The 13,965-nt window shown below is 38.5% G+C and overlaps 1 protein-coding gene across 4 annotated transcripts in view; it reads left to right on the forward strand.

Annotated features, from left to right (window-relative positions):
* Nucleotides 1-13,965, forward strand: part of rab6a (RAB6A, member RAS oncogene family) — a 39,779-nt gene continuing 25,814 nt past the window's right edge. For 2 of the 4 annotated variants that reach the window (XM_088920238.1, XM_088920237.1), the window contains exon 1: nt 10-394. In XM_088920238.1, the coding sequence (XP_088776364.1) occupies nt 325-394 (70 nt within the window). In that variant the 5' untranslated portion in view covers nt 10-324. Of the gene's footprint in view, nt 395-13,965 lie in introns of all 4 variants that reach the window. The other 2 variants (XM_088920235.1, XM_088920236.1) reach the window with 2 other exon arrangements.

Consider the following 13,965-nt stretch of genomic DNA (forward strand, 5'->3'; position numbering starts at 1 on the left):
GCAAGCTAGGCTGTGGTGAGCTCCCTAGTAACAGAGTGGAGGAGGGTGAGGTAATTCCGAGAAGATTCTGCTGCACCGAGACAGACAAAAAAAAGTCTATTTAACAGAGAGGAAAGACTAGGAAGTGGGGGAGAATACTTTTGAGTTTCGCTCGCCGAATTCCGTAGGTCTGAAGTAGAAGCTTACTGCCTTACGAAGGGAGAGCTGGTAGTTTTGGTTTTTTTTTTTTGCTCTCCAACTTTACGAAATAATAAAGTAGAGTGTGCTTCCCAGACCCTCCGGGTTTGTTTTTTTTTTGCTTCGCCTTCTTGAATTGTTGCAACCATGTCCGCGGGAGGAGACTTCGGAAACCCTCTCAGGAAATTTAAACTGGTCTTTCTAGGTGAACAGAGCGGTAAGTGCATACTTTTCGTCTTCTGCGGTTTTACATAAGCAGCGGTCGGGGCGAGTCCCTTCAAATCGGTCCCCACCAGCCACCGAGAGTGCCGATTTGATTTTGTCGCATTAATGAGTAGAAATTTATTCTACCACCACCTACTGTACAGCAACAACTGTCTTTCCTGCTGGCCCCGAAGTAGGCTTACCTTGTTGGCGTAAGGGAGTTATTTCATCATCATCATCACCGTGCTAGAGACATTTGGCAGCTCATCACAAACAGAACCAGTAGCTACAGATTTAAGTAGCAGCAGAAATAAATAAAAAAAAACGGATTTATTCTCACCGCCTGCTGTCCCTGTGCCTGGACCGATGTCCTTTCACAAATCATGAAATTAAATCGACCGTCTGTTACATAGCGAACGCACACCCCGTTTTAAGTAGCGAGGCTCTGTAGGCGCCGAGTTAAGATAAAAATGAAACATCGTGTGTAACAGGGAGGTCCGAAACTGTTTCTCTTGTCGCCGGTGCGAAACTGTCAAGTCGCGTTTCTTTTTTTTTTGGGCACAATTACTTATTCCGCATCTTTCTTTCGGCAGTCTTTTCAAGTTGAATGCTACTCGAGAGCGCTTGTTGCAGTGACGGGTTGCTGCCAAAAGAGAAAAAAAAAACCCGTCTCGCCTATCAGGACCCGCAAGCCCATAGTGTTCCCACAATCGCTTCTAATCCCCATCCGACCGCATGAAATCTGCTTCAGTTCCTGCGAGCTAGCTTGCATTAACAAGCATGGGTTTTGTTGTGGGGGGGCGGTATGAGTCCATCTGCAGTATGGGTTAGTTACATTAGACGCTTTCAGTTGGCTGTGATTTAGGAAATTATTTTTTAGGGGGGGAAGAAAAAACGGGAACGTAGATCCTGCTTGGGTATAGACGACGACACGTTCCTGGGTTCGGATGTAAACTGCTAGCTTTCAGGGTCTGTGGTGCAGTCTGCCGATCAATTAGTTCGTTATGTAAGCGTGTCTTGATTATGATGGTTAGCTCCCACCGAGCAGGGCGTTGGGAGCGGGGCTCCTGCTCGTCTGGCTCCGCGTCTAGCCGGGAAGAGCCAAGGTGCAGCTTTCCCTACAGGCAAATCAGCGCCTTTCTCTCTCGCCGGCTCCGATCGGGTCTTACATCGCGTCAGGTGATCGTCCACCCAAATACATTGTTATGATATACAAAGGCCGGCGTGATTCCTTCATCGGTTTTTTTTTTCTGAACCCTGAATTTATCTTAAATAAGTAAAAGCCTTAACATTTGGGAACGATCTGATTCCGAATGCCCTATTCTTGTTTTGTATTCGTACCCAAAGAAGTTCGCGTGTTTCTCTAGGCAGGTTTTAATGGTCTGGTGTGACAGAATGCTGTTCCGTCACTCTTGATTATTCTGTTTTGAACAGTAGACTGTGTTCCATTTGCATTGAAGAGAAAATGTGCAATGCTGACTTCCCAGGAGGACAATTGAGGAAAAAAAAAAAGTGCTTGCTGCGGGTTTTTTCCCCACATTGCCTACAGGTTGCCAAACACCAAGTATTTGACAAGCATGCAAAGCACTGGCAAAAGGACGTTTACTAAAGTTTTCCCCCTTCCACACAATCTCTTCCCTTTCCCCACAACTGTTTGTTGCCCAGCATACTGTCTTTTAAACTGTGCTTGATCTGATTAGTGCAAGTCATGGAAGAAAAGGTTTCTCAACCTTTTCTTAAGTGTAATGAATGTATGTTCAGTTTTTAGCATCCTTTCAATAGATCTTGATTACAGTTGAGTGTTTGGTAATCTGATACACATTCATTGCAGTGTTTTTTGATCTGCTTCTGGATGTCATTGGCTGTACATTGGAAAGCTGTTTTGTTAAGCTGAACAGCAGTGATAAATGTTTTTTTTTTTAATCTGCAGTGGTGAAGCAAGGAGTTGTTGAAACTAAGCCAACTAGATGTGATTGATAATGAATTATTTATTTTAGATAGACATTGGAGGCTTTGGAGCCGGACATACTCAGCATGACAGAAGTGCTATTTAAATGAGGAATTCAGCAATATAAAATCTTTGAAACATTCCAGTATTTACTGCAAAATAATTAGATTAGATTTTTCCTTCAGATACGTGTATCTCTTTTCAGCATAATGAGATATTGCTGTAATTTAAATATAAGCTTTATGAGTGGGCAACCTATATAAACTACTCAATAACTCTTCTGTCCATTAATAGCCTATTATTTTGATGTTTTGTTTTTAATAGATGTATGTGGTAGGTTGGGGTAATATTAAGGTTGGGGTAAGGTTTCTTGGAACACCATGAATACAATACATCTTTGATTTATGTGTTATTGAAACAACTGAGATTTGTATAGTGTATGTCCTTAAGACCTACATATACAAGCTTTTATGTAAATACAAATTGTAAATTCATTATACAGTTGTATTTAGTTGAAAATGCTTATTTATATACTGAAGCAGTTTCACCTTTTATATTAATTGATGTATTTGGCATGGTTTGTGCATAAGCTGTCAGTAAATCTATAGCTCAGATATTTATCCTGGCTCACTAAAGTTTTTACTTGTGTCTTGTGTTACAGATGTCTTTGAGCCTTTTCAAATGTGTGCTTCTACTGCACAGTCATGTTGAATTCCTGTCAAGGGTAGATTGTAAAATGAAATTTGCAGGTCATGTTTTCTCTTCTGCTGTTTTATACTAATTTTAATGGAAATAGGTACACATGCCGATGCAATTTCATCCGATAAAACTGCACTAGGTAGAATTTCAGCATAGTTTTCATGGGACATTTTGACCCAATACAGTGACTATGTCGTCTGGTGTTTGCACACTCAGAAATGGGAAAGGATTATACTGTGAAGTGGAACTGCAAGTTACAACACAAAATGCTATTGATTCTTGAATTAAAAGGGTGCCTCAGATAAAGACTGTGCTGCTTTTATCTGGTTCTCAGGGCTGAGTTTCTGAGTTCACGCCTGGAGCCTTGAAAGTACCTCAGTGTCAACCATGTTCCACACAGAAAATAGGTCACAGTAATTGCTTTATAAAAGGGGAATTGCTTTCATAGTTATAAATCACTGATGTTACGGTCAAGATTTTTCCCAGTTTTCTTTTGTTTTCACCTAGCTGTTAATCATGCTTGAAAGGTTTATAGGGTAGAGAAAGAGATGGAAAAAAAAGTTTACCTGGGTTTAACCTGGTTACTGCCTAGCTGTGTAGTTAGTTCTACAAGTGTATGTTTAATTGGTAGAGCTGCTTTTACAGTTGTAGTTTGCTTGCTCATGTGATCTCCTGTATACATATGTATCCGCAGCTCAGTCTGATACAGGCAGATGATTACCTTCCACAGTCCAGTAACATTTTACACCCTAGAATAATTTCACTGTATGACGTCCTACGAATGCAGGAAAAAATGTTGAACAGGAGGAATCCGTTCTCTTTTGTTATTAGTAGCTCATTGATTAGAGAATCTCATTGAGCGTTTTCTTGTCCAGTCACACTGTGTCACTATCCACAGCATTGCCTGGTAATATTTTGCCATCTTTTGCCTTTTTGAGTGATACATACGTCTCTGGTACTTTGATAAAGAGGATAGATTTAGAATGACCTGGTGCTTTGTGTACATATAATGTGAAGTCATATAGCAGTACTGGTTTCTGATGTTTTTTTCCCCAGAGTGCTAAATGCAAAATAAAAGAACAGTGTAATAAATAGTGTGCAGTTAAACACGTTTTTCAAATTTCCCACATTTTTTCTAAACTGCTGAGGTTGATCTGTACAACACTGCATCACCGAGGACTAATGGACTGAATTTCTTAAACGTAGATATGAAAACAAAATCCAAGAAATTGTTAGAAAATTCACATCAAAGAATCATGAAATGTTTTTGATATGAAATGTGACAAGCAGTCAAACTAAAAAAAAAATGTTAATATCAGCTAGAGCTCAGTATAGCTTTCTTGAAGGCGTGTCATTCTAATCCTAGCACTATGTGTTCTTATGGTCTCCTGTTGGAAAATCTGCATTTTGTTGAGGTTGACTTGCAAGAGCTTAAAAACTGTTGTTTCTAGGACTTGGTCAATGCATCTCTGAGTTCTGAGGTTGCCAATTTCTACACCATGGAGATTGCTTCACATTTCCTCTTATCCTATCGGTGGGTTTCAACGGCGCAGGAGTCGGTATAACACTCACTGTGATGTCTCTACACACATGCTCTTCTGGCAGGTCTGTTAAGGGCAAAATGCCCTTCTTTGGTGAATAACACACTCCAGCCCTCTCCCTGCTGCCAGCGCAAGTGTTCAGTGACCAAAAGGCGATGGCAATTTTGTCTCTCAGCTGTCATCATTACTCCTGAAGGACTTCAGGGCATTTAGATCATTTTCATGTAGACAGTGAGCTACAGTCATTCTGCTGACACACGGGTTATTTTTCCTAGCTACTGCAGTCTGAAAATGATTGCGAAAATGTGTCGGGTGGATAACACAGTCCTGGGCCCTTGTGGTGACCCTGTACCTTCCAGGAGAGGACTGTTCCTCGCAGTTCCAGTTCCCTGCTTTCTCTGGTCTAGACAGCTGATGGTTGAAGCTGAATATATTGTACGCCTGGAAACTTCTTTTCTAGACTGGCTTCCTTCTATCTCACCAGGGGCACCCAAGGCATTGTCATTACTCCAGTCATTCCTTTTGCTGCTCTTGCATTTAAATAAAATTCTTATTCTTATTATTTTATGCATTTAAATAAAAGTCTTAATCATCTCATGTTGGCAGTTTGCCCTTATATACCAAGTAATCAGCACGTTTTGACAGTGTTTGTATGTAAGAACATGTCTTGAGCTCAGTATTTTGTTATACCTTTAGAAATGATATGATTCAATCAACAAACCTTTCTGCTTATTATTTTGGATATAAATAACCTTATGCACTTAATGAGCTGTTGCTATAAATCATGGACTGCTAAGTTTTCATTATACATCAGTATGTATTAAAAAATGTTCTGTTTAAGTATTAAATGTCTTCAGACTGAGACTGAGGCTTTATTCATTATAAGGATATGAAGCTGCACAGAGTGTGAAATGACATAGGTCTGCTGTCCTGTAGAGGAGTTTTAGATAGCTTGGATCAGTATATAGGTTTAGACATCTGACAGAATAGTAAAGGAAAATAAAGGAATATATCCACCCTGTGATCGTAGTATTACATCACTTAAAATGTTTTACCGTCTCAGAATTAGTTTATATTTTATGCGCAGTTTGTCTGCTTACAAGACAGGCCACACTGGGATATGTAAAAATAATTCATGAGTTAGAAGGCAGGATGGCTATGCTTATGTCATGGTAAAAGCTCGTGTCATCGATTTTTCGTTTTATTTTTGGCAAGTGATTTGCATTGCATTTTTAAAAATTGGTCTTGAGTCAAACACAACAGAAAAAGACTTGGTGTAAAAAGATGCGCTTATTGTATGGTGGTGTGAGGGCAGAGGTAAATTAAAATTCCATCAAGGATTCAAGGGAAAATAAAGATTTGATGTGTGAAATAAATCCCTGGATGAGAAATTACTGCTCTTTATTCATGGCTTCTTAAGTGTCTGCTGAAGAGAGCTTAGCTGAAAACGCAGTGTTTCATTCAGTTAAATGAAATAAAAATCCCTTTCAGGACGTTTATTTCTCCTTTCACTGTTTTTAATTAATTTTCTAATAATTTTCTATGTGAAATTAGTCTGCATATTGAGACGTTCTTTTTCTGTTTCATTACAATGAAGTAGCTTCACATTGTGGGAATTTGTATAGCTAATTGTTGAGTGCTTTGGGTCTTTGCTACTGATTTTACTTTGCAGGATCTATCTGAAATTACCAGAGATGGGGGAAAAAAATCAAAACAACTTCCTTTGTTTCCAGCACAAATTGCATATTGGTTCAAATGAAATTACTCTTTTTGAAATATGCCCCCAGAGCAACAGCTTTGTACAGTTGATATGTAGCAGCAAGTTTAGAATTCATTTCTCCTTTTTTCACAATAAAGAAAAATCATCTTAATTCCAATAGATCAAATATATCTGACTATTGAAAAGTCCCCCCTGTATATTTGTATACCCAGCCTGTAAGGAAATGGTCTTGTTTTTCGGACCAGGGAAAGCAAATCAATAGGATTACAGCAGTAACACTATATAAAATGAAACTTATGTGAAGCAGAATTTTCATTTTAGCTGTTGGAAGTTGAGATAAAATGACAAGAGCATTCTCCATTACTATTTTAAGATGTAAAATGTATTTCCACCTATGGTTTGTTCAGTCTTTGAGGCATAATGTTAGAGTAGCACTCAGTTGTTTTGAGCCTTTCCACCGTGGCACCACTGTGTTGGAATAATTGACAGAAAAATTAGAATTCCTGAGGGGCAGCAGTATTTATTCTGGATGAATAATTTTGGTTTGCGTTAAAAATAAAAACAAAACTGCAGGGTGATAGAAAAAGAAGTGTATTGCAGCCCATCAGATTACATTCTTATGGTCCTAGGGAGCAGAACCCCAGAAAAGAAAGTGATTACTTTATCAGTCTTTTATTGAAAATTTGCCGTCTTTTGATTTTACTAAGTACAGTGAAAAATGTTGGTATAACAAATGATTTAAAGAACAGGGGATGATCTCAGCAGTGAAGCGCTGAGATTGAAAGTGAGATAAAGGAAGGTGCTAGCCCTAGGTCTAATGGAATATTAAAGTTAAGATCATTGAGTTCTTTATATAGCATGTGTATTTTTTATGTTCAGTCACACAGCAGTCATTCAGTAAACCACAGAACGATGTGGCAGAGAATTACCTTAACTAAAAGTTAATGCTGTGCCAGCTCTGATAACTTTTTAGATAAATTGTCCTCAGAATAGTTAACTCTTCATTAATCACTGCAGATGGATATTACTTTTTCCGCTACACTGACATGCATTAATATATATTTAGAAATATCTGAGCAGTTTTTAAAACGGATCACCACTGAGAACAGGCAGCAGAGTTGTATGAAACGCCCAGGATGTCCCAGGTTCCAGCTCAGATCTTATTCAGCAAAGTCTCTCTTCTGGGGTTTTCTGCTTGGCCCCTTCTGACTGTTGACTCGCTGGTACTACTAGCAATGTGTATTTCAAAGCATTGCAGGCCCTGGGGGAAATAGGGACATCAGGAAAATTGGGGATTATAATGTGGACAAAGGAATCAGGCGATTGGGACAGTGGGATTAGAAGGGGGATTGTAGTGATTATGGAGGTGTGTGGAGAGCATGTCCATGAGCACCAGAGATGCAGAAAAACAATTTCCCTGCAATTGCAGTGGATGTCTTTCCGTTAAATGCTTTTAAACAAGTACTGTATTTAGTGTTTTTCTAGCTCAGGTCTAGATTGTACAGATGACATAATCATATAGGAAAGCTATGTTATTTAAGATCATTTTAATTAGAAAGTCAGTCTAAGACTCTACATGCTAATTAAGGTCTGATTGCATAAAATGTCTACTATGTTTGCCAGAAGTAATAAGTACCGACTACAGATGCATGAAGCAGTTGTAAAGTAATTTGGATTGAGCCTGTCATGGAACAGGTGGTTTAATTCAGATGCTTGGTTGTATATTGTACAGATTTCTCAGTTTTGAGAAGCTCATAAATAACTGCAATCAGTAGTCAAATGTAGACTGTTTTTCCATTTTTTTCTCTATATAGCAATGTAATTCTGTGAATAGTTGCAAAACCTTTTTTAAAGAATCGAAATCTAATTTCAGTGAAATTGTGCTCACAAAGTGCATGTAAAATATTTCCTTTGTTCAGAAAGTAGTTCCCTTTGCATTTCAAATATTCATAAAACCTGTGAAAAGTATTAAGGCGTGCTGTGATTAGATCAGTGCTTTTTTCTTCTGTAAGTACAGCTGCCACATTATCTACATGATTACCTAACATACAGTGTTTTTTGTGCTAGACCTCTGTGCTTTGATGGTAGGGATTAATTAGTATACAGTGTATGAGATCATAGTTCTCTGACACTTAGGATCATTCTCAATATTTGATGCCTTATGTATTCCCTTGGACTTTGTGTTTCAAAGAAAGACTTGTACCTTCCAAAGCAGAGTCAAATGTTTATATTAAGTGCATTCTACTTGCCTTTGACCTACAGTATGAAGATCTTGTGCTGCTTAAAAACATTATTCCACCCTGAACATATTCTGAGCTCTGTACAGAAATGCTTTTGATTTAATTTAGTAGCTTTTATAAGGGAACTGTTTCTTAGTCATCCCTAGTTGCCATCCATTTGTGTCATTTTTCTTTTGTACTCCCCATAAAAAGACTAAAATGAACTATGTCTCCATTTGTGATTTATGACATGAGACTTGTATTGACACCTCTCAGAAGAATACAAATTTCCGAGCATTGTGTATCCTGTGGTCTGTATTATTTATAAATCTTGAAACTGCATAATTCTGCATTGTGGTGGGTTGAAAGTCTTCTGGCAGGCAGCACTAATATGTTATTACACTTTGATAGGAACATAAAGGGAGTGAAAAGCCCCAGGGCAGAAGTTTAACATTGTCATCCTCTCATCCTAAGAGGTTGCATTTACACATTTTGTATGTGTATAATACATATTGAGCATCAAAAGAAACATCACTCTATTTCAGTATGAATAGTACACAGAAAAAATACAAAATATACAGATTTTGCATCTTGACAAAAGGATTTGGGCATCTTTCCGTGATTGGCTCTGGTATACTTGCCCCATAAGCACAAAATCATTGCATTAGTGAGAGCACGGCTGGCAAGATTAATTCTGTTGAATATTAAGAAGCCTCCAAGCCCCAATATCAAGACGAAAATGCCTTCGTGTCAATGATATGTAGGACCAGGACCTCAGATGGACTCTACAGCGGTGGAGCCAAATCCTCTTTAGCAGTGAATCAAGGTTTTGTGTAGACCATATTGACTGACTTCATCGTGTACGTGTGGAACGTTACTCTTAATTGTTGTGTACAACATACAGATCGATGGGGAGGTCCGAGCGTGATTGTCTGGGCAGGAGTGTCTAATTGCTACAGAACTCCACTTATAGTGATTAATAGCAGCCTGACTGCAGGGTGCTACATTGATCAAGTCCTGGGACCTCGCCTGCTGCACTTCTTCTGGACTCACCCTAATGGAATGCATGTCCTCTTTCTGATCTTGTAACACTGGCTTTCTTGCAAGAAGAGAATGTGCCAGTTGTGCTGCAGATGCCCTGTTCGCCATATTGAACATTTGTGTGTCATGATATGTGACATGAAGACACTCAAAACCTTGTCTCAATTAACCTGCAATATACCGTCACTTTCCTGATGATCATTTTGAGGATTTGTTGCGGTAGTGATAACTTTTTTGTTCTCAATATCTGTATATATGAGATAAGACGTTGTAGGTTCTTGTTCTTTTCTCACCTGGATTATGTACACCAAAGTACTGGGAGCCTGTGGAAAGATGACAGAAGCTTTGCGCAAATAATTTAATTTTTTATCTATCTATATCTTTTTTTAAACTTATCTAGAAGTGGTAGTTAGCCTTGATTTATTACTGTAGACTAGAAAGGGCAAATAAACTATGAGTATGTTTTTTGATCCTTTGTGACAATGTGTGAGAAGTTCTTATTGTACAAAATGATTTCTCTTAGCACCGATAAATTCTTCTCCTGGTGTTACACATGAGGAGGGCACATTAAGGATAAGGATTGATTTTTAAAGGTTTGGACCTCTTGTTGCATTCCCCAGCTTCGTTATCAGCAGGATTTGCATGTCTCTGACTCATTCTTCGAGTGCTTCAACCAAAGCTGCCAAACGTGTAATGCATAACTAAAGAAACACCTGTCTGTCCCTTCTGTTGGGTTTTCTCCTAAGCGAACAGTGTCAGAGCTAAGCCCGGACTGAGTTTGTCAAATCTAAACCTGTGAAAAGGTTAGGAGTTGCCTGGAGGATACCTTTGCTGGTTCTGCCATGAACAGAGACATTAAAGTGAATATGGATCAGAAACGATTCTCCAGGCGATTCCTAACCTTAGTTCCTTTAGTGCTGGTATAGAAATTGTAATAGCTGAATGAGCTTTGATAACAGGTGGCTTAGGAACAGAGTAAAATAAATTATAGAATACTATTTTAAACCTCTGTCTTGTCTGTTTTGTGCTGTGAAAACAAATGCTTGAGCTACTTGAACTAAAGTATTTAATTATAATCGTTACCCAATTAAAGGCAGTACTCTAATCACTAAAAGTTTTTCATGATAGTGTAATCCTTACTTGGTTCTAAACAAAGTCTGTAATTTCTTTGTGATAGCTATGCTATTTAACTTATAGTGGAATGTAATTACTTATTGAAGTACTTATATTCCACATTTTAAATCAAACATTACAATGTAGAAGTCTCTGCTATTGGTATGATTTCCAGCTGACATTAACAAACCATGTGAGAGCCCATGTATTATTTAAGAATATTTAAAAGAGATCTTAAGAGATATTTCTTAAATAGATCATTAGAATTTCAGTGCCTGCAAACACTTCTCTCCTTTCTACCTTCCTAGAAGGCTCATTTTAGCATTGTCTATGTGAATGAGATTTCACCAGTTATCAGTTCCAGTATTCACCTATCTGACAACTACTGACTGCTTAAATGTCAAAATCAGTTAGCTGATCCCTCCTTTCAATGCATTGTTTCCTTAAGTCCATTTAAACCCCTTTCCAAGTAATATGCAGTTTGGGGGAAATGAATGTCTGAGGTGTTCAGAACTGTGTTCACAAACACCCACAGTTCTTGACACTCCAGACGACTTGAGAACTCTTGAAGCCTGCAGCGAGGGAATACTTGAAAAATAAAGCATTTAAAATTTAACAAAAACTGGAAATAAGACTCTGAAGCACCGTTTCTAATCTACTAGTTAACGCAAATGATGGATAATTAACTTCTCTTGTTCTGTCTCATCCAATCAGGACTTTTCTCCTGGTATTTCTCTTTTGGCCACCAGTGTCAGTTGAACAATATGAGGAAATGGTTAGGTTTCATGACAGCCAGCACGCATGTCTAGTGAAAGTGCACAAATCTTGCAGCAACCTTTGACACAGGCGGATATCAAATTTTCCCTGTGCTTTCAAACCACTGGAACGTTCTCGGTTTTAAAATTGTAAGCTTTGGCTGACATGAACGTGTATAAACCTGTGTTCGTGGGAGCCCCTTTGCTGGCTGAGCCCAGGTAAGGCTTGTCTGAGGAACGCCTTTCCTCCCTTCTTTCTGTGACGGGCTTGTTTCGAAGAACAGCACAGGGGGAAAGGAGGTCTTGTAAGAATGCAGCATTGCCATTGTAGTTATTGGAAGCCGTTGTGTGGAAATTTACACAGGAAATGGGAGTGGAAACAGAATAAACCAGCCCAGGGGAAAAGGACAGCTAAGCAGCTAAGGCAGGTAATAAACACGGCGGCTGTGCTGCCCCAGAGGAAATTCACTTTCGGGAGAGCAGGCTGGAATATTTTGAGAGGTGCCTGGTCCAGTTGTGAAGAAGCTCAGCAGCGAGTGGGTGTAAGTTCACATAGAGGTATAGGGCCTATAAATTGTCAGCAGTGCTTTTGAATAATTAAAAGTTGCTGGGAAAGAAAGAAACGGGGGCAGCTTAAAATCGCAATGCTGAGAAGAAAACAAAGGCATACTGACGGGTTCCTTGTCAGGAGTGTACCGAGAAGCAGATACTGGGGTTTTCTGAACTGGTCCACTTGTGAAGGGAGTGGCAATAATTGACGTTCTGGATAATTGAAATTTATCCTAGATGTAAGAGGTATGAAATCCAAGTTCCGTCCCCTGTTTTTATGTGTTAGCGTGATCGGGAAAGTTGACATTTTTCCCCAGACTATGTTTTTACAGTAGCATTACTCCTTAAATTGTACTGTTAGACTTTTGTCTGCAGAAGCTGGAAATGGGCCATAGTGATGATGCCACGAGCGCACAACATAGACCTAAAGTTTCTCTAATTGCTACTTGCTTTCCTGGTGTAGAGGCGAGTATTGTCAGCCTGTGACTGGGACTTCCACTGTGGCAGGCAGCAGTGGGGGGCAAGGGGGGAGAGAGACAAAAAACAACTTGCTGTGAATATCAACAATACAGAGCGCCTTGCGTCCGACCTTGAGAGTCAAAGGATGGTTGAATCTTTTTACATCAGGACTGCGTGCTTGAAAACAGACTCTACAAAGACATTTGTGTTTTGTTGAAATATCAGTGTTTCGCATCAGAAACCCTGCATATTTTCCATCATGTCCTGAAACTGCACATTTCTGAACTCAAATGAATAAAACGCTTTGGAGGCCATTGCAATGGTGCAGGATTTTCAGTGGTACTTAAAGTATACAAGTACCTGCATACAAGCATTGAAAGAGGTTTTGATTTCTGTTCTAGGGGATGAAATGACTGAACACTTTCATACATACAACATTTCACCTGCCCTTGGCTTTTTACTACAGATTCAGTAGAGTCCTGTATATGCATTTCCATTCCTTCTTAATGTTGTATTTTGCAAATACACAAATTCACGAATAGTGTTGAGATTTAGAAATTTACTTGTATTATCTGAATGTTTATTGACATTTTATTTTTTAATGCAAACATTTTCCACGTAACAACAGTGGGACAACTTCATGTTTTTTGCTTTTATATCATCTATCTTTATCTAAAATATTATTCCATTATTGAAATTAACCTTTAAAATAATATTTTCTAATTTTTTGTCTGCTTTACCCAAAACCCGCTGTGATACAATCTTTTTAATATCTCGGAAGGTCAAACCAATTTTATGCTGAGTGAATCAAATCTCCATTAGATGCCAGTTTTCTGGATTTTAAAGTAGGATTATGGCTCTCTGATTTCCATGCCTCTGTTCACAGTATTTGTAATACACAACAAAAATCAAAAATAGCAGCAAAATATTGGTTATATTTTTTCACACCATACACCTCTTTTGATAATTTTACGAAGAATGTGTGCTTCATCTAAGCTGTCAGATTCAGCAATTCTCTGCTACATGTTGTCTTTGATACCAGAGAGTTTTTATGATTTACAGGTCATGATCATGACTTAGAATCATGACCGGTCATGACTTAGAAACAAACATAATCAAATGGCAAATCCTTCTGTAAGTAATTTTGAAAATGTACAATGTTTCATTTTTTTTTCTTTCACTCACTGCATTACATAGCCTATTGAACCCTACAAATATGTTAATGCTTGAGGAGTAAAAAAAAACATAGCTGTAGGACTTTTAACTTTACTGTGTTCACAAATCTATTTGACTATTTTTTTAGAAAACCTCACTGATTAACATTGATTACAAAATCAATGTTATAATCATACCTTGAGTGCGTAATCTGATATTTAAAATTCCCCTGAATACATCAGTCCATGCATTTCTGTTATCTGCCTTCAGTAGATGTGGGTAAGAAATGAAATTTAATCAAACAGGCTTTTTCTTTCTGCCTCTGACTGTTGATTTGTGCTGTTTGTTCCGGCACACTATAACTGTAGCACTGTTAACGTAGGTT

The sequence above is a fragment of the Atractosteus spatula genome, chromosome 7 (genome assembly GCF_055471065.1).
Source record: "Atractosteus spatula isolate fAtrSpa1 chromosome 7, fAtrSpa1.hap1, whole genome shotgun sequence".
NCBI lineage: Eukaryota > Metazoa > Chordata > Actinopteri > Semionotiformes > Lepisosteidae > Atractosteus > Atractosteus spatula.